The sequence below is a fragment of the Oculina patagonica genome, chromosome 9, assembly GCF_052425735.1.
Source record: "Oculina patagonica isolate OP01 chromosome 9, crgOcupat, whole genome shotgun sequence".
NCBI lineage: Eukaryota > Metazoa > Cnidaria > Anthozoa > Scleractinia > Oculinidae > Oculina > Oculina patagonica.
Window position 1 is genome coordinate 4977091 of NC_135766.1, and position 26183 is coordinate 5003273.

The 26183-nt window shown below is 37.3% G+C and overlaps 2 protein-coding genes across 3 annotated transcripts; both read right to left on the bottom strand.

The window, feature by feature from the left end:
- Positions 1-6133: 6133 nt before the first annotated feature.
- Positions 6134-25475, bottom strand: LOC144665290 (uncharacterized). Of its 2 annotated transcripts, none has more exons than XM_078526511.1 (6): positions 25285-25475; positions 22751-23082; positions 21656-21805; positions 20692-20781; positions 20034-20285; positions 6134-6499 (listed from the first exon to the last, which is right to left on the bottom strand). In XM_078526511.1, exons 2-6 carry the CDS (start codon positions 23064-23066, stop codon positions 6171-6173), a joined length of 1137 nt encoding a protein of 378 aa, XP_078382637.1. In that variant the 5' UTR covers positions 23067-23082; positions 25285-25475; the 3' UTR covers positions 6134-6170. The 2 variants fall into 2 exon arrangements, with proteins under 2 accessions (XP_078382637.1, XP_078382638.1); XM_078526512.1 differs by lacking the exon at positions 25285-25475 and adding an exon at positions 24924-24937.
- Positions 15588-16793, bottom strand: LOC144666551 (uncharacterized). Its single transcript, XM_078527969.1, has 2 exons — positions 16789-16793; positions 15588-16720 (listed from the first exon to the last, which is right to left on the bottom strand). Exons 1-2 carry the CDS (start codon positions 16791-16793, stop codon positions 16195-16197), a joined length of 531 nt encoding a protein of 176 aa, XP_078384095.1. The 3' UTR covers positions 15588-16194.
- Positions 25476-26183: the final 708 nt, after the last annotated feature.

Below are 26183 nucleotides of genomic sequence, written 5' to 3' on the forward strand. Positions count from 1 at the left end.
GAAAAGTAGTGTGTTTTCTTGGCTCAAGTGATAATATAGATATCAAAATAATTGATCAGTTAATCTGGGCTTACTCCGAACACATTATCGGGTTTTCACTGGTTAAATTCCTAGAAAGACACTTAAGAAATATATTATGTTAACATAGGTTTAAATGTTAATCAAGGCTTCAAGTTGGTTTTGTTGGTCTGTTCAAAGAGATCGAGTATGATTAGATTTTGTGAAGTTGCGAACAGGAAGATTATTTCAGTAATGCTGTATTAATGGTGCTATCGCACAAAATAATTGCTTGCATTTGTGGGAAACAAGGGTTATACAAGTGTGGAATAATAAAATAGAGCAGGGTGAAAACAAGGAGTTATTTTATCTTTGCGTCCGTCTTGTCTCTGTTACTGTCCCTCGCCAGGTTGAGAAAAAGAGTTCCTTATGTGATTACCTTCACTGTGACTTCCTAATTCAACACAACACAAGTTAGATAAAGATTTAGTTAAAAAAAAGTTCTAAATGAGTAGTAAGTGCCTTAAAGCAGTTCACAGTTCCATTCGTTTCGGGCTCAGCCCTTCATCAGTGGAAAGTCGACAAGATTTCAGTTAAAAACGCTGGCTTGCGCCATGAAACCAAATTTGATTCCAAAGGTGCGTTTTGCAAGACGCACAAGTCAGAGGTGTCATGCTCTGCGGCGGAAATAAAAACGCAAACGCCACGAAATACGCCTAATTTTCAAACTGGGCACCAGTCAGCCGCACGGTCTGAAATCAGATTTTCGATATCTTTAAATTGTCGCGCGCACTTCTCGCGCGCGCCGCGCGCACCTTTGAAATCAAATTTGGTTTCATGGCGCAAGCCAGCTTTTTTAACTGAAATCTTGACTTTCCACTGATGAAGGGCTGAGTCCGAAACGTATGGAACTGTGAACCGTTTAAAAGGCACGTGCAACTCATTTAGTGAGACCTTTTTATAACTTTGTAATTTTACAAATGCCACGCAGCACACGGAAATTTATTTTTCCATGTTTCATTGATTAGTTAAAGATTTGGCTATATGGAAATAAAAAACCAAATTATTTGAATAACTAGCAACAAAAGCAAGTTCAATCTATGATTTACGAACATAAAAACAATAAAATCATCTAAAAAAAATTCAAATTGGCAGTCATTCCTTTTCATCACTGCCGGTGAAATATTTTCTTACTTGGGTGGGTTGCTCCTTGTGGAATTTATGTAATCTGAGCGCAGCATATTGATCTCATGCTAGATTATTCTGTCTAATTTGTGAAGCGAGTTCCATATGAGGGCAGCATATGGACCTCGTGTTAAATTATTCCGTCTTACTTGGGTGGTAGTTCCTAATGGAACTCATGTTATCTGAGGTCAGCATATTGACCTCGTGCCAGATTATTCCACTTACTTGTGTGGTGAGTTCCTTATGGAACTCATGTTATCTGAGGTCAACATATTGACCTCGTGCCAGATAATTCCACCTTACTTGTGTGGTGAGTTCCTTATGGAACTCATATTACCTGAGGTCAGCATATTGACCTTGTGCCTGATTATTGTGTCTTACTTGGGTGATGAGTTTCTTATGGAACACATTTTATCTGAGGTCAGAATATTGTCCTCATGCTAGACTATTTTGTCTTACTTGTGTAGTGAGTTCCTAATGGAACTCATTTTATCTGCGAAGAGCATATTGACCTCGTGTTATTGACCCCGTGCTTCATTATTTTGTCTAACTGGGTGGTGAGTTCCTTATGGAACTCATGTTATTAAGGGCAGCATATTGACCATGAGCTAGATTATTATGTCTTACTTGGGTGGTGAGTTCCTTATGTAACTCATTTTATTTGAGGTCAGTATATTGACCTTGCGCTAGATTTTTCTGTCTTCTTGGGTGGTGAGTTCCTTATGGAACTCATATTATCTGAGGACATCATATTAACCCCGTGCCAGATTATTCTGTCTTCCTTGGGTTGGTGAGTTCCTTATGAATCCTGAGGGCAGCATATTGACCTCCTGTAGATTGTTTAATATTATGTCTTACTTGAGTGGTGAGTTCCTTATGGAACTCATGTTTTCTGTGGTCAGCATATTGACCCCCGTGCCAGATTATTCTGTCTTACTTGGGTTGTTAAGTTCCTTTGTGGAACTCATGTTATCTAATGACAGCATATTGACCTTGTGCTAGATTATTTTTTCTCACTTGGGTGGTGAGTTCCTCATGGATCTCATGTTATCTGAGGGCAGCATATTAACCTCGTAATAGATTATTCAGTCTTACTTCGGTGGTGAGTTCCTTATTAAACTTATGTTATCTGAGAGCAGCATATCGACCACGTGCAAGATTATTAAGTCTAACATGGGTGGTGTTTTCCTTATGAAACTCATGTAATATTAACCTCGTGCTAGATCATTATGTCTTACTTGCTTGGTGAGTTACTTATGGGACAGTGGCGAGTTCCTTATGGAACTCATGTTATCTGTGGTCAGCATATTGACCCCGTGCCAGATTATTCTGTCTTACTTGGGTTGGTTAGTTCCTTATCACATGGGTGGTAGCATATCGATCTCGTGCAAGATTATTAAGTCTAACAGGGGTGAATTCTTTTGGAACTTTATAATCTGAGGGCTTTATATTAACCTCTTGCTAGATCATTATGTCTTACTTGGGTGGTAAGTTCCTTATGGAACGGTGGTGAGTTCCTTATTGAACTCATGTTATCTGAGGGCACCATATTGACATCGTACCAGATTATTCTGTCTTACTTGGGTAGTAAGTTCCTTAAGGATCTCTTGTTATCTGAGGGCAGCATATTGTCCTCATGCTAGACTATTTTGTCTTAATTGTGTGGCGAGTTTTTTTTTTGTGGCGAGTTCCTTATGGAACTCGTGTTATCTGAGGTCAGCATATTTTTCTCATGCTAGACTATTTTGTCTTAATTGTGTGGTGAGTTTCTTATAGAACTCATATTATCTGAGGGCCGCATATTGTCCTCATGCTAGACTTTTTTGTCTTATTTGTGTAGCGAGTTTTTTTTTTTTTTTTTTTGTGGCGAGTTCCTTATGGAACTTGTGTTATCTGAGGTCAGCATATATTTCTCATGCTAGACTATTTTGTCTTACTTGTGTGGTGAGTTTCGTATAGAACTCATATTATCTGAGGGCAGCATATTGTCCTTATGCTAGACTATTTTGTCTTACTTGTGTGGTGAGTTCCTACGAGTTCCTATCCCCACACCTTACCTTTAACTACCTATGTTTACACCTTGATATGGACATTACGCAGCGACACCTATATCTTAGGTGTAGGGCTTTCCACAAGTTGCTCGAGATTTCCCAAAAAGTTGCCCGTAATTTCTCAAAACATTGCTTTGGTAATAAAAGTTGCTCGAAAGTTGCTCCAAAAAACCTGAAACGCTGCTTCTAATCAAGAAAATTTCTCTAAATATATGCTTATTTCCCTTTGAGGGTAAGATTTCTAAGCAGTTTTATGCAATTTTACAGCAAAAGAAGTATCTAAATAACGGGAAAATTTGTTAAATAACAAGGATTTCTTTAACTGAGAAAAATCGTGAAAATATCGATGACGTCATGTTTGCTGACGAGTTTGTAATATTTTAATGCGGAATGAGCCGAAAGTAAAAACGCCTTCAAATATTCCTCGAAAGTCTTCGGCAAACTTCGTAAATCTTCGGAAATGTTCGTACTGCCTTTGAACAACACTCGGATAACCTTCGGAGATCTTCGGTCTGGAAAAATCTCAAATTGCAACAAGTTGCTCGAGAAGAAAAAAGTTGCTCGAAGGGGAAAAAGTTGCTTGAATCATGAAAAGTTGCCAAAAAGTTGCCGAGCAACTTGTGGAAAGCCCTACTTAGGTGGACTGATCCTATTTATTTGCACGCTGGTAACAATTTTTGAGTCGCGCTTGTTAGCAGGAAAACAAAAACAATTTCTGTGTGTTTTGTCTGTGAGGATTTTTAAAAAAACGATATTTTCATATTTTTAAGAAGCAACATGTTTACAAAAATATGCATAATTTTGAAATTCGACGCTGGGTTTTGTCTAGACTTGCCCCAAGTCGCTCGTTTTTTTTCTTTGTACCTATAAAGTTACTTAAATAAAATCGCTTTAAAATCAAGCGCGAAAGACCACGAGTAAAATCGCCTTTGAAATCGCGCGCGAGAGATCGCGCGGGATTCATTTGTGTGAACGTGCGCGCGAAGGAAAACAAATGACACTTGCCGAGGAATGGCTCGGAACCAGCGCCGCTTGTTCCGCCACGATCCTCCGCCATTTTATTTTTCATGCCCGCGCGCGCCCTCCGTTTCCGTATCCAGCGGTCTCCTGCGAATCTAACGAGCGACTTGGAGCAAGTCTAGGTTTTGTCTAACCTAATCAGCTTTACAGCTCTCATGTGTTGTATCTGCAAGATTCATGACAATCATGACCATACAAGTCGCTGTGCAAAATGAAAAAATGCTTTGCAAATGCATTTGTGTTATTAACTTTGGCAAAGTGTGGCAAATTTCCCGTTTTTAATGTGACACAGCAAAGCTAGAATAAGCTAGATCTTGAATATTTTATCAAGCACAAAGTTTCAATCCAGTTCAAAAGGGGGCGATTAGAAATGTTCGACTCGGTGGCTCTTCGCCTCAGAAAGGGACATGCTAGTTAAAATTCAACTAGCATTTGTAAAGCGATTTGAACTACAGTAGAACCCCGGTAACTCGAACTCTGAAGGGCAACGAAAAACAGTTCGAGTTAGCGGGGTTTCGAGTTATCCGAGTTCGAGTTAACCGAGTAAAAATAACTGAACAGAGAGTTCAAATCCAAGGGAAATAGAAGTTTGTTCGAGTTAGCGGGATTGTTCGAGTTATCTGAGTTCGAGTTACCGGGGTTCTACATATGTTCAATTGCGCGATTTTTACGATTTGTACTGTAGCGTTTGTTGTGTATTTTAATGAGCGAAATAAAAACATTTCATTTATTTATTTATTTATTTATTTATTTATTTATTTATTTATTTATTCAAACTGGTTGAAAGGTGCTGCGTCACGCAACGCTATTTTATGTGAATGTGTTATATACCCTCTGGATATGAAGTGGATATGTTACATACAAACTCATTTAAAAAGATAAGTCACGGTTTTTTGGGTGATTATGTCACAAACAAACTGGTTTAAAGAGGCTGTGCCACGCTATTTGATCTAATTGTGTTTCATACAAACCTGGGCTCGCTTCTTTAGGGGCGATACACTGTTATATAAAAACCGGTCTTAAGTTGTAAGGCCGCGCAGTTTTAGGTGATTCTGTTACTTAACTGGTTTAAAGGGTTTAAAAATGAAGGTATTGTAGTCAAACAATTAATACAGTGATTATTTATAATGTTCTAAAGGAGGTGGGTAACGCTATTCTAGGCCATTCTATTGCATGCAAACTGGTCTTAGAAAGGCTAGGTTCCATTGCTAACATTAGAGTGCAAACAGCAATATAATGTTTCATATTATTCAGCAAATTGTCACGATTCCCAAATATGGTCAGGAAGTCCTTGTTATCTCAGTCTTCGTACGTACATGACCAATATCCTGCGTAATATCATAGGTGACAAATAACTCCTTAATTTTGGCTCGGGAAATAATTAGCATTTTGACAAAACGCGCGTGAAATTATTTCCTAATTTCACTAGTCACCATTTGATTACCAATACTTATTATCAACAAATGCGCGCGCTGCCCATATATGGTCAAAATGTTATTGATATCTGTTATCCGTACATGACAGATATCCTGCGATATACGTAGGTCGCGAAAATTCGTCCGAAGTCTTGTAAAGCGATGCATAATCACAGTTGATCCATCTGAAAAACGTGTTTCGTTGACAATTTGTTGAATAATAAAATAATTATCCTGCTCAATCTGGAGGAATATCGACTGCTTTTAGCCAACTCGGCCTACGGCCTCGTCGGCTAAGTATCCGCGCGATTTCGCAGGATAATTGTTAAATATACGTAGGTTGCCAAAGGGCTGCAAAACCGCAACGTTTTAGCAGTAAAATAGCTTTCGTTGACAATTTGTTGAATAAGAAAACAATTATCCTGCTCAATCTTGCGATATACCGCGCGATTTCGCAGGATAGTTGTTCAGTACATGTTAAGGATGTCAGATAATCTCTGTTTTAAGAAGTTGTCTCATAAAACACTTCAATATCAGTCGGTGTGAAGTTATTGCCTCCAGCAAAAAATGGACAGTAACCAGCGGAATATCCCGGGGGTAAAGCGTAGGTTGAGCCACAGTAGGTGAAGGCATTTTGGTTGTTGGCTGCAAAGTTTGGTATGTAGATGTCGTGCTGACCAATGTTGCCTCCAAAGGTGGGTCCGTAACTGGAACAACTATACATAGCCTTGTGAAGGTACTGGTACTGCGTCAGTTTGACAGGATCGTATCCGTTGATGTTGTACAGCGAGAAGATGAATGCCTTGGCTGCCGAAGAGTAGCTGCAAGAGCCTGACAAAAAGAGAGAGATGCAAAGTAAGACAAAGAAGCTTAAATAGAACTGCAAACCTAAAAACGAACATTTAAAACTGGGTACTGAAACACTTAAGTTAAGCTATGTGTCACATTTAAAAGGGTTGCCGAGTTTTTGAAGAGTTTACCGCTTTACATACTCTTTAGAGAGAACTAAGTCAAGCTCTAACTCAAATAAATAATTCTGATAACTGGAATAAAAGAACTGATTTACATTTCAATGTTTTCTCGACGAGGAAGGAATCTTACTGGAATAACACTTGTTGCACCTGTAGTCCAATGTCTACCCCGATGCACTTCAATTTTAATCCAAACAACAAAATAAAAAAGTTATAGAAACAGAACAAGTGATCTTGAAAATAATGTCAATCGATCAAACATAAAATTTGCAAGAAACGTGTGCATAAAATAGTACAATGAACAATAGAAGACCTCTTATTTTCTTTGAGACGGGATGGTCTGGATGTGGATCTTACTCGTGGAGGGTGTTTAAGAGGAAATCCGCCAGGACTTCGAGTAGTTATTGGACAAAATTATGTACAGTCTACCAAAACTATTTACACCTGATTGCAAGTTTTTGTGTTACTGCTTCAAATATCTTATCGAAAGAAATCTTTTCTAACAACACCAAACATCGAAAACAAATTTCGAAGTTCCACTGAATTTCCATGAATCGCTTAAAAGATGTGAGCTTTTGCCCATAGCTTGTGAACTTTGAATATCATTTTCTCAGACTCTGGTAAGAAATTGTTGTACCAGAATTATTTCCACCTTATTGCAAACTTTTTTGTTACTGCTTCAGATGTCTTATCAAAAGAAATCTTTTCTAACAACACCAAACATCGAAAACAAATTTCGAAGTTCCGCTGAATTCCACTGAATTGCTGAAGACGAATTTACAAAATGGCTACACGTGAGATTTTGCCTATACCTTGTGAACTTTTGTATCGTCATTGATTATAATTTCATTTAATTACACGCACATAACGCGTGACAAACGATAATTTCCTAATTATTGTATTCCTGTTCAATTGACACAGACACAACTGTGATAAGACAGCAACTGAAGGCCATCGGGTAAATATTCTTTGTATTTCCTTTTGTGATGTGAAGACTATAAATAGACAGTCATGTCTTACTTTACAGATTTCGAACTACACTACACTACAGACTACAGATTACCTACTACTAAATGGAATAAAGTTTGAAACCGATAGCCTATTTTGTTGAATATTGGCACACACCGATACATTCGAAATCCGTGAGAATCCTCCAAGAATGGCAGCAGAAGCGAAAAAAGAAGAAGCAAAGAGAATTAGGACCTCAGCCAAGTCACGATTCACAAGGAAACGCAATGAATTCTTGAAGTCCATCCAGGATAACAAAGGTATGAATGCGGTCAAAAGAACCTTTGCGGACTTACACGAAGCTTGGAATATTGTCGAAGGTAAGCATGACATTTACATGATACACTTAACCGAAGACGAAATAGGGCAGAATGAAGCATGGATAAATGAATTACAAGAACTGTACGAAGAAGCAGCGACTGCTCACGCGCAGTACGTCAACGACCAAACCTTGCACGAGCAGAAACGAGTGGAAGAATTCCACAAACAAGAATCAATGAGACATGAACAAAAAAACTAAGGCGACTATTGGAACAATTTAGTATAAAAAAGAAGTCCATGAGGACTATATTTGACACTTTAGTTGAACACGCACACGACGCAAGGGAATCAGAAAATAAGGACGTAAATACTCCAGAAGCTTTGCGCAAACCGAAAGAGATTTAGATATCGCGCTCGCAGACTGTAAAGCAGTACATAACACAATGCTCGAGCTACTTGACTACGAAAACGTCGAAAAGGAAATCGAATGGATTCGAAACATACACGCGCCCCATCAAGAGATCAGTGGCCGTATCGAAGCATTTATTTCAGCTAAAAGAGACGATAACAACGCGAAAGACAAAGGCAATCCGCTACAACTCGAAAAAATCAAAATGCCGTCATTTCACGGAAATGTAAGAAATTACCCACAATTTAAAACAGACTTTGAAAAACAAGTCATGCCGTCAATTAACTCCGATAACGCCCCATATGTTCTCCGATCATGTCTGGGAAAAGAGCCCGCCGACACGGTAAAAAGCGTCGACGACGATATTGATGCAATGTGAAGGAGACTGGACGAAAAATACGGCGATCCTGCAAAAGTCGCTGACGTCATAATGTGTGCAATTCAGAACATGAGACCTATCAGAGAAGGCGAAAGTAAAAAATTCGTCGAACTCATCAACGTCATCGACGGCGGTTACAGAGACTTGAAAAGGTTAGGTTTAGAGAAAGAAATAACTACAACCAGTTCGGTGAGCATAATAGAAAGAAAGCTGCCAAATGATGTGAAAAGAGAGTGGGCGAAACTGGTAAGCTCCGAACACAGTCCCGTCGATAAAAGAGACAAGTTTCCAAGTCTGTTAAGGTTTCTCCTTGAACAAAAACAAGCAAAAGAATACGAAAACGCAGAGCTACGCTCAAGCGGCAGCCTTCCACTAAGGGGCTCTCTTCATTACCTAGAGAAAAAGAATGACAAAGTCGCCATCCCAGAAGGACAAGGTTCGTCACGCTATAAGAGAACCAAATGCCTATACCATGAAGGTGCCAATCACTGGACTAATGAATGGAGAGTTTATCTCTCAAAGTCAGTACAGGAAAGGCTTAAGACGGAATCCACTAGGAAGTCGAGTAATATTTATTAAAGTTGGACAAAAATCAATTTCCAGAATAAGTTAAATCCTATTGCGTTATTTCCTACCCTTAATAAAAGGTAAAGATGTAAGTAATTATCCGTGATAACACCAACAACAATTTCTTATCAGAGTCTGAGAAAATGAATTTCAAAGTTCACAAGGTATGGGCAAAATCTCACGTGTAGCCATTTTGTAAATTCGTCTTAAGCGATTCAGTGGAATTCAGCGGAACTTCAAAATGTGTTTTCGATGTGTGGTGTTGTTAGAAAAGATTTCTTTTGATAAGATATTTGAAGCAGTAACAAAAAAGTTTGCAATAAGGTGGAATTAATTCTGGTACAACAATTTCTTATCAGAGTCTGAAAAAATGATATTTAAAGTTCACAAGCTATGGGCAAAAGCTTACATCTTTTAAGAGTTTCAGTGGAATTCAGCGGAACTTCAAAATGTGTTTTCGATGTGTGGTGTTGTTAGAAAAGATTTCTTTCGATAAGATATTTGAAGCAGTAATACAAAAGCTTGCAATCATGTGTAAATAGTTTTGGTACATACTTTTGTCCAATAACTACTCGAAGTCCTGGCGGATTTCCTCTTAACACATTAAAGGAAAGAGGAGCATGCTGGTCCTGCTTAAGACGGGGTCACAGAATTCAAGACTGTACAAGCAAGAAACCCTGTGGCGTTAACGATTGCAAAAGGTTTCACCACAAAACACTACACGAAGAAGAACAGGACAAAGGATCGCCAACCGACATCGCTTCCGCAAGCGGTTCTGCAAGTGTATGCAATAACAACGAAATTGAAACGTGCTTACTCCAAATACAAAAGTTACCTACAAAGAATGGATTTGCAAACGTCTTGTGGGACACGGGAGCGTCATTATGTTTTATCACAAACGCAAAAGCAAGGGCGGAAAACCTTAAGGGTATCAAAACTCAGCTGTCAATTATCAAAGTAGGCGGAGAAAGTGAAAATGTGGACACTTTCAAGTACAAGCTTCCACTTATTGACAAGCAGGGCAAAACAGTCGTATTCGACGTTTACGGAATCGACAAGATAACCTCCCCCATTCCAGCAGTCAATATAAAGGGGATCTCGAAACTATTCAAAGACGTATCCGAAGAAGAACTAACAAGGCCCACCGGAGAAGTTGATGCCTTAATAGGCTATGAATACGCAGACTTCCACCCCTCAAAGGAACAAAGTTCTGAGCATCTACTTTTATTGAGAAATCAGTTCGGACGATGCGTAAGTGGAACACACCCAGTTCTGAAAGGAATCAACGAGAGTCCTTCATTGAAGCCATACACGCCCATCATGTCAAGATGGCAAGAATCGAAGATTTCAACAACATGGAGAATCTCGGAATACAATGTATGCCTCGTTGCGATGGATGTAAGTGCGGTAAATGCTCACTCGGAAGCAACGCATACACAATCAAAGAAGAAAAGGAATTAACATTAATTGAGAAAAATTTGAGCTATAACACAAGAGAAAAATTCTGGACGGCAGAATACCCTTGGATCAGAGATCCTTTTGATCTCCCAGATAACAGAAGAGCAGCATTCGGCATGCTTATATCAACCGAAAAACGACTTTCTAAAAACAAGAAACACGCTGAAATCTATCAACAACAGATACAGGACATGATAAATAGAGATGTAGCTCGCAAACTTACACAAGAAGAATTGCAAAAATACAAAGGACCTGCGCACTACATCTCGCATCACGAAGTGTTAAAACCAGACTCCAAATCTACGCCAGTGAGAATTGTCTTTAACAGCAGTGCCAACTACATGGGTCATGTGCTAAACGAATACTGGGCTAAAGGACCCGACCTTTTAAACAGCCTACTAGGAATCCTCATCAGATTTAGAGAGAATGAAACAGCATTCATTGGCGACATCAAGAAAATGTATCACACAGTCAGAACAGGAGTGATAGAACAACACACACACCGCTTCCTCTGGAGGGATATGGATGTAACTAGAGAACCGGACACGTACGTTATTCAAAGAGTTTCTTTGGAGATAAACCTTCTGGCACTATAGCAACTGTTGCACTGCGAAAGACAGCAGAGATGGCTAAAGAAAAATACCCACAAGCAACAAATCTACTCATAAACAATACATACATGGATGACATCATTAATAGCGTTGACAATGTTGAAACTGCCAAAAAACTTACAAAGGAAATGGAAACCATCTTGAGTAACGGAAACTTCAAAATAAAGGAATGGATATATTTACATGACAATATTGCTCCAGACCAGGACCTTATACCAACGGACATAAAATCAGCACACGAGAAAGTACTAGGTGTTGTATGGAATCCAATTACGGATAATTTCTGCTTCAAAGTCAAGCTAAATGTCACACCCCAAAGCAAGAAACGACATCCTAAACAAAATCAAGGAATGACTACTAAAAATCCCAAGACTCTAACGAAGAGGATAATTCTATCACAAGTCAACAGTGTTTATGATCCACTCGGATTAGCGAGTCCTCTGATTGTCAGGGCAAAGATTCTTATGAGACGATTATGGATTCACAACCCAAAATTGGATTGGGATGACCCTATACCCGAAGAAGATCACCAAAACTGGGATAACTTCTTCCAGGATCTAAGCGAGATGGAAAAAATTCAAGTCAATCGATGCACTAAACCTAAAGAAGCAACGGGAAATCCAATCCTCGTAATATTCTGCGACGGATCTAATGATTTTTTTTTTTATTTTTTTTTTTTTATTATTATTATTTTTATTGATAGTCACACATATATAGTTATATTACAATGCAATTAATGGTAAAACTACGTAATAATATATTACAGTGGAGAATTAAAGAGAAGAGAAAAAAGAAGACCTGAGAAGGAGTATGGATACTCCGTATACAAGTTTTAACCTAAGTTTTCTAGCATGTACTTACTTAAAATTCTACTTACAAAATCTGTGATAAGGAGAGACTTATTATGCAACTTATTCGTATAAATAAAATAGCGGGCATATAGCAAGGTAAAATTAAGTTTTTTCACTAGCTTCTTATTAGGTAGGTTGGAAGTAACCCCAAATAAATATTCCTGAACTGACGGCATGAAGATAGACTGATTGCAGTTATTAAACCATTGCACCACTTTTGACAAGAAGTCTTTAGTAAAATGACAATTTGAGAAGGTGTGTTCTATCGAATCTGGTTCTCCACAATATAAACACTCACTGTCGTCTTTAATACCAAAAATGCAGAGTTCTTTTTTAGTAACAACAACTCGATGCAAAAATTTAAATTGGAATTCTCTCAGCTTGTTTTCTTTGGAAACCTGTTTAAGTGATCTGAAAATTCTTTCCCACTGTTCTGCCTTTATTGGCAAGGATTTACCCCATTTCATCGGTCCAGTATGTGAACAGTTATGAACTTTCGTATTCAAAAACCTGTAAAAATCCTTTACTTTGGCTGTTTCAAAATTTACCTTAGTTGAATCATCAAGTTCGAAAATTGAGTTGTTTTCCAAAAAGGTATTCTTAGGAAAAGATTGTAGGTAATTGTTCCTTGTCCTAGACAACAAACTGTTTGGAATTGCACTAGCAACTTAATAGTAATTTAAAAAGTTAGTTTTACATTTGTATTTCGTTTTAAATGCGTTATATGAGAGCAGCTGGCCTTGTTCATCTAACAGGTCACTGATGGAGATAATCCCTTTTGAGAACCATTCGTTGATAAAAAATGTTTTGCCATCTATTAGTATTTCTCGGTTGTTAAATAAGGCCATTTGCCCCAGATCATATTTACAAAGAGTTTTAAGCTCGTCGAAGAAGAATAGCATGTCCTTATAAAAAGTTGGTAGTTTGGAATTCAGCAGAGATACATCATAATTACATCGTAATAAGAAGTTCAGTCCACCTAGCTTTCTCAGGAAAAAGTCGGGTACAGATTTCCAGTTGAAATTTCCTTGTTTCAACAGACGTGGAATCCATGCCAGACGCATAGCCTTTATCATTAAATCGAGGTCGGGCATGCGAAGTCCCCCTTTCTCATAATCTTGATATAAGCTCTCTCTTTTAATTTTATCTCTTTTTTTGTTCCAAAGAAAACTGAAGAGTTTCTTTTTGACAATTTGGGTGGTATCCTTGGGCACACTGATGTTAGATGCTGAGTATAGAATTTGTGACAATCCTAAACATTTTACAATCAACACTTTCCCAAATAAGGTAAGACCCCTTGGACTCCACATATCTAAATGAGTCTGAAGTTTTCGAACTTTTAAGTCAAAGTTATAGTTGTCATTGGCTTTTTCAGCATAAGAAAAGTATATTCCCAGGATTTTGACTGGATCTCGTGGCCATGACAGCTGTAACGGAGTTGTTTTGTTGTTCCTCCATTTGCCCAACCACAGTGCTTTGGTCTTTTTGACATTGAGTTTTAAACCGGAAATAGAGCCGAACTCATTAATTAAACATAGGGCTTCCTCAACAGATTTTAAATCTGCACAAAAGAGATTAGTGTCGTCTGCAAATTGATTCACTTTAATTTCGTTGCCGTAAATATTTATTCCTTTAACAAGCTTATTTTGGCGAATTTTACTAGATAAAATTTCTGCGCTTAAAATAAAAAGATATGGTGATAGGGGGCAGCCTTGTCTTACTCCCCTTGTTGGCTTGAACCAATTTGTCGCAAACCCGTTGTTTAGAACTACATTTTCAACATTTGTGTAAAAGACACTCGTCCATCGTTTAACATTTTCACCGAAATTAAAGAGATTTAACACGCTTCGAATGAACGACCATTCCAATGTGTCAAATGCCTTTTTAAAGTCGACAGATACTAGGATACTCGTTAATTCTTCCATTTTAGTGTATTCCATAACATCACTAATAAGTCTCAAATTTTCACCAATGTATCGCCCCTTCATAAAGCCTGTCTGATCTGGATGTATTAGTTTTGGAAGAATTGTCTCGATCCGTCTAGCAAGAGCTTTAGATGCAATTTTATAATCTGTGTTTAACAGAGTTATTGGCCTCCAATTCTGAAGATCAACTAGATCGGAGTCATCCTTGGGAATTAAAGTTATTACTCCACGGCGTTGTGAAATAGACAGTTCCCCGACTTCAAAAGCTACGTTTAAGCTCTCCAAAACGTGTCCTCCTATTACGTCAAAGAAATGATTATAAAATTCTATGGTGAAGCCATCCTCGCCTGGAGATTTATTTTCCTGAAACGATTCTAGAACTGTTTTGCATTCGTCGAGTGTAAGAGGACCTTCTAATTCGTCTCGATCTTCGTCCGAGAGTTTTGGGAAGCTTACATTTTCGGCGAAAAGATCAAATTGTTCCTGCGATGAAATTATTTTTGAGGAGTATAGATCCTCATAAAAAGCCTGGATAGCTTTCAAGATTTCCTTTCCTTCTTTTATTTCTACATTATCTTCTGTTTTGATTTCGTTGATGGTTTTTCTATTGTAATTTCTTTTTTCCAGATTGAAGAAATATTTAGTGGGTTTTTCTCCTTTTTCTATCCACCTACATTTGGATCTAAACATTGCCGCCTTTCCCTTCCGATCGTAAATTGAATGAAGCTCTGTTTTTAAAGCTTCAAATTCATTTAAAGTATTACTCGCATTAAGCAGGTTAGTATCATTACAAATTATATTATCGAGGTAATCAAGTCGCTTTGAAATTTCTTTTTCCCTCTGGGAGACAGCTCTTGACATTTGTTTTGCAAAGAGAATAGATTGCTCTCTTATTTCCATTTTCATTAATTCCCAGAATAGCTGCTTGTCCTGCACAAAGGAATATTTCTCGCGTACCTGAAAAACGACATTTCGAATACGTGCTGTGTAATCTTCATCATAAAGCAAAGTATTGTTGAATTTCCAAAATCCGGGACCCCTTGGGGTCGTCACAGGCAAAGCTAGACAGAGAAAGAGCGTTTTATGATCAGGAGCGATCGAAGTGGTAATTCCAACACTGTTAACAAACTTTACTAAAAATTTAGCCACTAGGAAAAAGTCGATTCTTGACCTAACTTGTAAAGATTTCGATTCGTACGAAAAATGTTGTGAATTCGGGTATCGAGTTCTGTAAATGTCGACTAGATCAAACGTTTCCATGGTAGTCAGAAGTAAATTTCTAAATGGTGTAGGTTTCCAAAGAACTCCGCCCTTTTTATCTTTTTTTGTTAGCGTACAATTCCAGTCACCTCCAATGATAATATTTGTCATTTCGGACTTGTCTATGATGCAATTGTTTAATTCCTGTAGGAACTCTAATTGTTCAGATTGGTTGTTAGGTGCATAGATATTGCATAGCGAGATTTTCACGCCGTTTAAATGCACAGTAATCAGAATAATTCTTCCTGTTTTGTTACTGAAATTATTTTGTTCATTTAGTTGAATAGCTGGATCAAATAAGATGCAAACACCTTTGCTGTGGTGCGTCCCATGAGAAAAAATAATCTTGCCTCCCCATTCACTTTGCCACAATAGTTCATCATTTGCGTCTGAATACGTTTCTTGAAGAAAATAAAAATTTGCCTTTTGGTCTTTCAAGTATGCAAATATACTTCTTCTTTTTGTCTGGTCTCTTAAACCTCTAACATTTAATGAAATAATTTTAAATTTGGTTTTAGATTGCATTGCCAAAAAAAAGAATGCTTAATACTAATATCTAAAGTACAAAAATATAGCAGTTAAGCCGCATAAAATCAAATAAACTAAACTATAATTAATAAATAAAAAAAAAAAATCAATAACGCAGAGCAACTGCACACACAACACACACTCACGTACACACAAAAAAATAAAGAAAAAACCTTTAAGAGGTTGTTTGTCCTTCGCCCTTGTCCAAATGAAACCCTCCCTCATTAATACATGTATAGTCACCGAACGAAATAAGAGATTATTGCATGTCAAGTCCTACCGTATACAATCATGAGGTCTAGAGGTTATTTAAGTCATGTTCGGAATAAATTCGAATAGGTCTTCCTTCTGGAGATGTTTTGACGAACATTTTTCCATCGATGGTCCATATACCAAGAAGTGAAAGCTCTTGTTTCCTTGCGTGCGCCTTCCCCAATAACTCCCTACGGAAAGCTGTTAAATTTTCATTTATGAAAATTTTGTCGGCTTGAACTCTATCAGCCGCGGTTGCATCCGGAAATAAATCTGAAAAGTTCACATGCTTAAGTTGGACTCTTTGCTTGTAGAGTTTAGTTTTGACCTTGTGACTGACAAAGCGCGCAATGATTGGGTTCGATTTCTTTCTTCTTACTCTATGGCAAATGTCTATGTCCTCCGGTTTCATGTCAACATTTAGCGCTCTGGCGATTTTCAGAACTGCCCCTTCGTTATCGCGTATACTACCCGGAACGCCGACAATTTCCAGTGAGTTCTTTCGGGAATATTGCTCCAGATCGTCGATGCCATCCTGCAGCCCGTCAATTTCCTCTCGATTTAATTTCGATCTAATGATGCATATGGCGCATGTGCTTATGCTAGATGGACACTTTCTAATGGAAACCACGAAACCAACCTCATCTTGTCCAAAAACCGCCTCACACCTTCCAAGAAACTATCAATCGACGGGATAGAGCTCTGTGCAGCAGTATTAAATAAAAGACTAAAAACCACACTTACCGAACAATGCAGGTACCGGTTCGAGAAATGTTATCACATCTCTGACTCTCAAATCGTTCACTCCATGATCCAAAAGGAATCCTATGGATTCAATACCTTCGCAGCAGTGCGGGTGGGAGAGATCCAAGAAGGAACCAACATGAAAGACTGGTACTGGACCGCAAGTGAATTTAACGTGGCTGATTTGTTAACAAGGGGAAGTAAACCAAACAATATCGACATAAACAGTAAATGGCAAAAGGGACCAGACTTCCTTAAGCTTCACGAATCTGAATGGCCAATAACGAAAACATACTCGGAACAAAAAATGCCCATCAATACGATTAAACTAGAATTATCTTCACTAACCATCAAAACTAACCCAGAAGATACACTTGCGTCAAGAATAAACATCGAAAAATATTCCAATTACACAAAATTACTACGAGTTACAGCAAGAATTTTGGCTATGTATAATAAAGAACTAAAGCCAATATTGAAAAATGCAACACGAACGCTAACAGCAGATGACATCGACAATGCCGAACGTTTCTGGATTCTAGAATCACAAACTTTGATGCAAAAGAATATCCAATCGGGTAAATACAAGCGACTCTGCCCTCGCAAACGAGACGACGGAATTTACGTTGTTGGGGGACGTGCTAGAGGATGGGTGGAAATGAGTTATAACAAAAGCGAGATCATCTTACTACCATATGGACATACATTTTCACGTCTATATGCCGAGCACATACATAATCGAGGTCATCTAGGAGTGCTATCAACTGCAAGCAAAATACGAGCAAAATTTCGTGATCATCAAATTACTGAAACTGGTGAAATCCATCAGAACAAACTGTGTAATATGCAAGAAATTGGACAAGAAATTAAACGAACAAATCATGGGAAAACTCCCGATTGAAAGATTAAAACCAGCCCCGGCATGGACTTACACAGCACTAGATCTATTCGGACCGTTTAAGATAAAAGATGAAGTTAAAAAACGAACAACTGGAAAGGCATATGGAATCATTTTTAACTGCCTCGGAACAAGAGCTGTCCACATAGATATTTTACCAGACTATAGTACCGAAAAATTCTTAATGGTGCTTCGACGATTTGTATCTATAAGAGGCTATCCATCCAAGATCTACTCAGACAATGGTTCTCAATTGGTATCCGCAAGTGAGGAATTAAAGAAGATGGTCAAAAATTTAGACCAAAAAAGTTTACAGGATTATGGATGCATAAAAGGATTTCAATGGGTGTTCTCTTCAGCAGACGCACCTTGGCAAAACGGTGTCTCGGAAGCGCTGATAAAATCAACGAAAAGAGCCATAACGGCAGCCATCGGTGAAAGCATTCTAACATTTTCTGAATTACAAACTGTGTGTTATGAGGCCGCAAACTTACTTAATGAGAGACCGATTGGACGACATCCAACTTCCCCAGATGATAAGTACTTGTGCCCTAACGATCTTCTCCTAGGACGATCCACATCCAGAATACCTAATGGACCGTTTACACATTCAACCGATCCACGACGCCGATTTGAATTCATTCAAATGGTTACAGACAACTTTTGGAAGAAATGGACAAGAGATTACTTTCCAAGCCTGTTAATACAACAGAAATGGCATACTGCACATAGAAACTTAAAAGTAGGAGACGTCGTTCTCATCCAGGATTCTAATTTAATCAGAAACCAATGGAAACTGGGAAAGGTATCAAAGACGTTCGAAGGACAAGACGGCAAAGTGCGCAAAGTTCAAGTACAGTATAAAAACCCAAAACCTGGAGAACCGGTACTGAAATATAACGGAAGAGGTGTACGTCACAATCGAGAGACCAGTGTATCGTCATTGATTATAATTTCATTTAATTACACGCACATAACGCGTGACAAACGATAATTTCCTAATTATTGTATTCCTGTTCAATTGACACAGACACAACTGTGATAAGACAGCAACTGAAGGCCATCGGGTAAATATTCTTTGTATTTCCTTTTGTGATGTGAAGACTATAAATAGACAGTCATGTCTTACTTTACAGATTTCGAACTACACTACACTACACTACACTACACTACACTACACTACAGACTACAGATTACCTACTACTAAATGGAATAAAGTTTGAAACCGATAGCCTATTTTGTTTAATATTGGTACACACCGATACAACTTTGAAATTCATTTTCTCAGACTCTGATAAGAAATTGTTGTTGGTGTTATCACGGATAATTACTTACATCTTTACCTTTTATTAAGGGTAGGAAATAACGCAATAGGATTTAAATTATTCTGGTACTTGATTTTTGTCCAACTTTAAAAAATATTACTCGACTTCCTAGTGGATTCCGTCTTAAAGTAAAGTTTTTCTACGTTTCTTTTTTTCTTTGTGTAAAAGAAATTTTTGAATAACCGAATATATGAACAGCGAGCCGAGGTAGGTGATTTAAAAGGAGGTCTGCAAAACGGCTGCTTATCGGAAAAACGAAATCAGGGAGTGGGACAGTATTTATATCATTGTTAATGACAATGCCAATTCCAGTGCTATGGAATTATGTTACTATGGAATTCTCTACCTACTCACATTAGATCCAGTGAAAGCCTTAATGCTTTTAAAGAGAAATACATTCAACATATAAAGACGGGATACGCTAATATTGACCATTTTTTAATTTCTTAGTGTCTTTTTACTCTTACATGTACCAACAAGATTGTAGTCTATTTTATCGGTTTTATCAATTTTTATAAATTTTTATCAAATTTACACTATTTATTATTCTTAGGTAGATATTTTTAAATTATTGTAATCTATTTTAACTATATAGGTGAGGGCCACAGGGTTACCAGTCCACGACTGTAAAGTGTTCCCTCGTTAAATAAAGTTACTATAACTACTTCGACAATGTCAGCTTCAGTGCCCCTCTCAGTGCCAATCTTTGGCACGAATCAAATGCAGCTTCCAGGATTGCGTGGGAAGGATTATTAATGACAATAAAGGAGAAGAGAACGAGGAGAAGGTGATGATGAAGGAGGCGGTAATGGTGGTAATGGTCATTATGATGAAGATTAAACATGACTCTTGTGCGGCCCTTAATCGACGAAATACTGTGACAATTGAGTTCCATGGTTGATTATTTGTAATACTTACTATGCCAAGACACGTCGGTGTATCCGCCGAATATGTAGTCCTCTGCTTTGATAATAGTGACTGTAGGACCCTTTCCATCACACTTGGAGTGAAACGTTGTGGTGTCCCAACCATCCGTCTTTCCATGGTAACACTTTACGAACTTACTAGAGGAAGTACTCGTCAGGACAGGGTCTAAATAAAGTATCAACGTCTCCAAATATTTGTCGTGCTCAAGCTGACTGTCAAGAATAATGGACGCACCAAGGCCACCTGGTCAAACAAAACAAAAGGTGAAGGGATATCATGTTTAATAACATATACTCGTAGTTGGTAGTAATGTCCTCAGTCTAAAAAATGTAATGCAGTGCCTCGAGTGACATGACAGATACCTAATTCCTAAGTCAACTTAAAAAAAATAGGTACTAGTAATTCTCTACTTTAAGGATCTTAAGTCTCTTTCCTCTACGCGGACGTCTTATTCGTCCGTCTTATGCTCTAACTCAAAGGGATTTTTTAAAAGTTCAACAATCTGATACTTCCCAGAACGTCGTCTGCAAAGATGCACAAATCCGTTTTAGGGTTTTCCGTTTTAAAGGTATGCAGTAACTGAAGAACAGCAGTGGGAATAACTTGTATTGAAATGAAAATACTGGAAATTATACAATCTGAGACTCACGGTGACTTTTGCAAGTGTAAGATCCCACAGTATTGCTGCAGTAGCTACTGTCGTCACAAGCATGCAAGTCTTCGACGCATTCGTCTACATCTGCAATCGAAACACAACGTCGGAACTCAACGTCAATGCACTAATCACACAGGTTCGCAAAGCGCTCATTTATTAAGTGTTATAACCATTAATAAATTGACAAAATAATTATTTGCCCTATAATTCCAAAAATTGTCAAGAAACTCATTCATGGGCACAAATTCATAAATATCTGTCATCCGTACATAACAGACCTTCTGCGAGATAGACATTGCTTGCCAAGATTCGTCAGATCTTCTAAAGCGTTTCAAAGTGCTGTATAATAACAGTCGTGGTTTTAGCTGTAAACTATTTTTCGTTGACAATTCGTTCAATAATGAAACAATTATTCTGCTTAATCTTGCAGAAAATTTGAAAATTTTAGACAACTCGGCCTACGACCTTCTCGAATAAGTATAAGCGATGTAGCAGGGTAATTGTTAAATATATGTTCAATGTGCAAATAGAACTGAAGAACTAAATAATCCAAATTGCACAATAATATGATAATACCAGATTTACGTTCATGAGGTGTTAGAAACGCATGGGAGTCCTCGTATCAGCAGAACATTATTTGCAGTAAATCATTAGAGTGGATTTTTAACCTGGTCCCGTAAAACCAAAACCAAAGTATCACTCTGGCCAATCACAGAGGAAGCAAACAATCTAGTGGACCAGTCAAAACTCCAAGCAAATGCATGTCGCCGATACAACGCGCGGAAAAACGTGTGCGAGTACGTAAGTCACAATTGGTATTAGTTTTCTGATTTCTGATTGGTTGATAAAGTCGCGCGGTTTTCTCAAACCAATCATAAAGCGAGTAGAAATGCAAAAGCAAAGCAAATGCGAACTGCTTCCGTCACTCAAGTGAAAATTACTTTAACAAGTTAGTTACCTTCTGTCCCCATGTCGCAGTAAGCGAGAACAGACTTCCCAAGTTTCAACGAATGAAACCAGTATTTTCCACTGACCGCTTGTATTCCTTCACTCGCCTTGATCTCTTTACATGATTCAGCAGGCAGCTCAGGAATCGAACCGAGAGGAGCTGTAAATTTATAAACAATTATGTCTGTCACAAACAAATGATAACTTCTTTACGAGAGCTATGCTAAACTCTTTATTAAGCTCAAAATAATTCCAATTTCAAATTGTATGTTCAATCCTGAGAAATGTCGGGCTCAGTAGATTTCTAAATAAGATGATGAGGATATGTGTAAGTGTAATTCGGCAGAAATCGTATACCGTATTTATTTGAATAAACGCCGCGGCGTTTATTCACTTAACCGTGATTCCAGTGTGGCGTTTATTCGAGGGCAGCGTTTATACGACGGCGGCGTTTATTTAAACTTCAATTCATTTCTTGCAAATAATAGCATGGTAACTGGACATTTGAACTATAAAAAACAGGAACATGTTGTGGTGCTTGTCTCAAAAGTCATTTTCAATATCTTTAAACATTGTTACAATCAAGAAAAATAATTATTATAGGCTTGATCAAGCTTGATAATTACTGGATTTGCTTATTGAGTCTATTATACGAATAAAAGCTGCATCATGATGCGGCGTTTATTCGAGGGCGGCGTTTATTTATATTTTTGCTCTAAAATGCGGCGTTTAATCGAATAAATACGGTAATACGCGTTTTTGCAATTATCATTATTTTTGTTTTTCTTCCGAGTCTTGTTTATCTGTGTTATGGTTCAATTTTACCCTTGGCAAAATTTGCTTTTTTCTTTTGTCCTGGTGCATGGTGATATTAATATAAAACTAGGAAAATACCAAATTGTTGCAGGATAATATTGAGCCACAACATTACATTACACACTGCTCTGTCACACTATGTGTATATCAGTTCTGTAAATAAATGACAATTAAGCACTGAAACAATTACTAGTTTTAAGCAACCCCTTTTTATTTTATTTACCAAACATTCATAGAACATGCTTCAAATATTTGAATGTGTTTTGTGGTGTTGTATTGAAACGTTTACCTCTCTTTCTAACTCGTTTGACATAGTATCTGTCAGAGTTAGGAACGAAATCTTCAGGTCTCGCTTCCTTGGTGCGGTCATTCAACTCACACATCTTGTTGGAGATGACGTAGTTAAAACCTTGACATCTGACGTCATTGTGACAAGCCTGAAAACACTCAAATGACATTGATGTCCTCGTCGATTTGAAGATGTGTCCCCTCAACATCATTTTTGAGACGGAGTCTTCACTTTCACATCGCTGAGTATCTGCTTTACATAACATCTGACGCAGAAGAAGGTTGAGCGCCATGTGTAAAGCTATTAGCCAAACCATTTTGGCAAGTGGTTCACTAAAATGAGACAATAAGACAGACAACTTACAGAAAGCTAAATGAGCTATAAATGACCTCTTTCGGTAAAAATAGGTAGGAAAAAAAGACAGGTTCAAACAATTTGCCCACAGAAACTTTTAATGAACGAATAGACAACCTGCGGAAATTTATTAACACTATACATGGACATATTCAATTCAGCCCAGTATATTTTATAGTTCAGATTAATCTTTTTTTTTAATGATATAAAATTTTAGTACTGAGATGCTAAGCTCTCAATGCTATCTTTTCAATAAAAATATCTTACAGGTGCTCCTATTATTATTATTATTATTATTATTATTATTATTATTATTATTATTATTATTATTATTAGAACGTCAATTTGGTGCGTACGCAATTTTGGTGTCCAGCTTTAATTATTGCGATGACCGCCTTAAAAATAAACCATCAAGGACTTTCTTTTTATCGAACATTTATGTTGTTTAATTAAATCTACCGGGTTTTGTTTCAAACATTTCATAAAGCTCTCTTAACGTTTGATATTGGTAAAGCAACTAATAATGAAGAAAAGTACTTTTGATATGGAAAACCATTCTTCCTTTGTTTTTCGACTGAAAAAATTGATTATTGCAGGCTCAACTGTTTTACAGAAACTTTGTTCCGACAAGAGATAACCTCCTAAAAAAATGTAAATTTTAGAACTAGATTCATTTAAAACTATTACAGAAACTTTATTCTGGCAAGTGATTATGTCATAAAAATATGTTAATTTAAGAACTTGCTCCATTCAGAAATCGCATAGGAAGTTCTGTTGAAACGACAGAAATCAGCGCAAATGGCGTTAAAAAAGCTATCATAACTTTTTTAAGCGATAATTCTCTCTACTCGCATCGAGAAAACATATTTCGATTGTACGCCTTAAGCGTTGGCAACAATATTGAACTATATTATGAAAACATTTTTTTATGATGACCGCGTCCTTAATAATTAACGTCTTTCTAAAAAGCATAAAAAAACTTACCTTGTGTCAACAAAATTTGAATAAATTGTGTATTTTAACATTAAGATTTGCATAGTAAATTAAAGCGACGAAGGTAAACAAAACTGGTTAAATGTCTACCTAAAATAAATAATAAGAACCCGTCATGGGTGAATTTCAATATGTGTCGGTAAAGAAAGCATCTCGGTTGAAATTGAGAGCTAGAGCTTTCTATAATCATTTTCAGATTTGACACAGAGGAAAAAGACACAAACTTTTAAATGACGAAGAAGTTGTCTTTACAACCACTACTTTTTTCCAGTTTAAAATATATATCCAGGTAGTATCCACGTACTATGAAAATATTGGAAGATTTCACTGAAGGAAATTGAAGAAAATCGCACTATAAGTCACACAAGACTTAGGAACGTATTTGTTTGGATAGTAACAATTCACGACTTAAACCTATTATTTTAACAGAGATGGTTGTACAACACTAATTTATCGCTGCTTATTACACTTGATAGGTTTGAGCGTCCTACGAGAAAAAAAAGTATTCGAAAACAAGATTTCAAACTATAACACTGGCGCGCGCCACATCATATGAGATTACCCTAAGGAACCACCTTAAATAGGATAGTACAGTGTATCTCTCGCTTTCTTAAATGTTCGACGCAAACTGATGTAGTCACAAGTCCCCTGATAATTAAAGTCCAAAAGTGGATAAATGCAGTCAGTCAAAAACTTTCGTGCTTTGTCCTACGTACTGGTATTTTGCTACAAAGGGTACAATGTGAAAGATCCTCACTCGTTATGACTCTGGCTCATCAAGACGTTATAACTTCAATAAAAGCATAGTTAGAAGAAAACCGCTTACATAATGAGGGTTTGCTGTAAATATATATTCTATTTATCCCAGCAAGGGCGTAAGTATTGCTGCTCTAATCTGAAAACCAACTAACGTACTACTTTCAAAAAAAAAAGTGCTAAAATGTTTTCTCGTTTAGCGAAACGTTTCGGGAATAACCCCTTTATCAGTCGCAAAGTAAAAACCGTTGAGCGATTATCAAACGTTACGTTGCGCCCGCGTCATATGGCGTAGATGCCATATAAAGTGCAACACAGCAACTTATTATTATTTTTATCTACGTATACTTTCAGATTAAGCATAACAACTATAAGCAAATAAGACAAAATATTCTACAATGTCATTACAACCGACCGAGATGAAAACCCACCTTTGATAAAATGACGATGAATGCTTGAAACAGCGGGCGGCAGCCAAAAAATAATGACTCGATTATGTCGAGAATTCGGTGGAGAAATATTTTTAGCGATCGACAACTATTGGTCGATTGAGAACTTAATTTTCCAGTCGAGAAATTTCCGTCAGTTAGGAATTAAAACAGTTGTGACTTCCTTTATGAAATGCCCGAGAAACTCCTGCTTTAGTGTACGAAAGTTGGACACGTCGTGTTTTTTATCTGTCAAAAAATTAATTAATTTAAATGGCTCTTTTAAAATTCACGAGAAACTTCTGCTCTATGTACCTGTAGTTCAGAGTCATGCCAGAAAATAATTTACAAGGGGCATGCAGAAAAAAAATAAAATAGAATATAATACAGAGAACAGGAAACCTGGCTGCCTTATTTGGTTGTTGTTATTACATTTCTGTATTTGTTTATTTGTTTATCTATTTATTTCTATATATTTTAGTTTTTATTTGTGTTTATATTCCATTTTTCTGCTCGATGAACCTAAAATACTCATGTCGTTTTTAATTGGTAGGCCTAATCCGGGACCCTAATATGCCTTAAGTTGTCATAAATTATATAAACATATCAAGGTTTCAACACTTTCAAATTGCTCTGGAAGGATTAACCTTAAGAGCAAGCCTTATGTTCACCTGGAGTGAACATAAGGCTGAATCCACGTGATGGCATTTTTCCAAAAAGACTCAAAAAGTACATTTCAAGTCTCAAATGGAAGGTTTTGGGGGGGAACTGTGGTGGTATTTCAACACAAGGGACCAAAATCGGCATTTAAAAGTGCCTCATGTAGCACTTTCTTATTCGATTTTTTTGGACCATGAGTGAACATTATACTGAATCCACGTGATGGAATTTTTTTCCAAAAA

Coding starts and splice junctions, on each gene's coding strand:
- LOC144665290 (XM_078526511.1), bottom strand. CDS start 23,066: ATGGTTTGGCTAATAGCTTTACACATGGCGCTCAACCTTCTTCTGCGT. Junction 20,782..21,655: donor CTGCGACATGGGGACAGAAG/GTAACTAACTTG, acceptor TTTCGATTGCAG/ATGTAGACGAATGCGTCGAA. Junction 20,286..20,691: donor TTACACTTGCAAAAGTCACC/GTGAGTCTCAGA, acceptor TTGTTTGACCAG/GTGGCCTTGGTGCGTCCATT.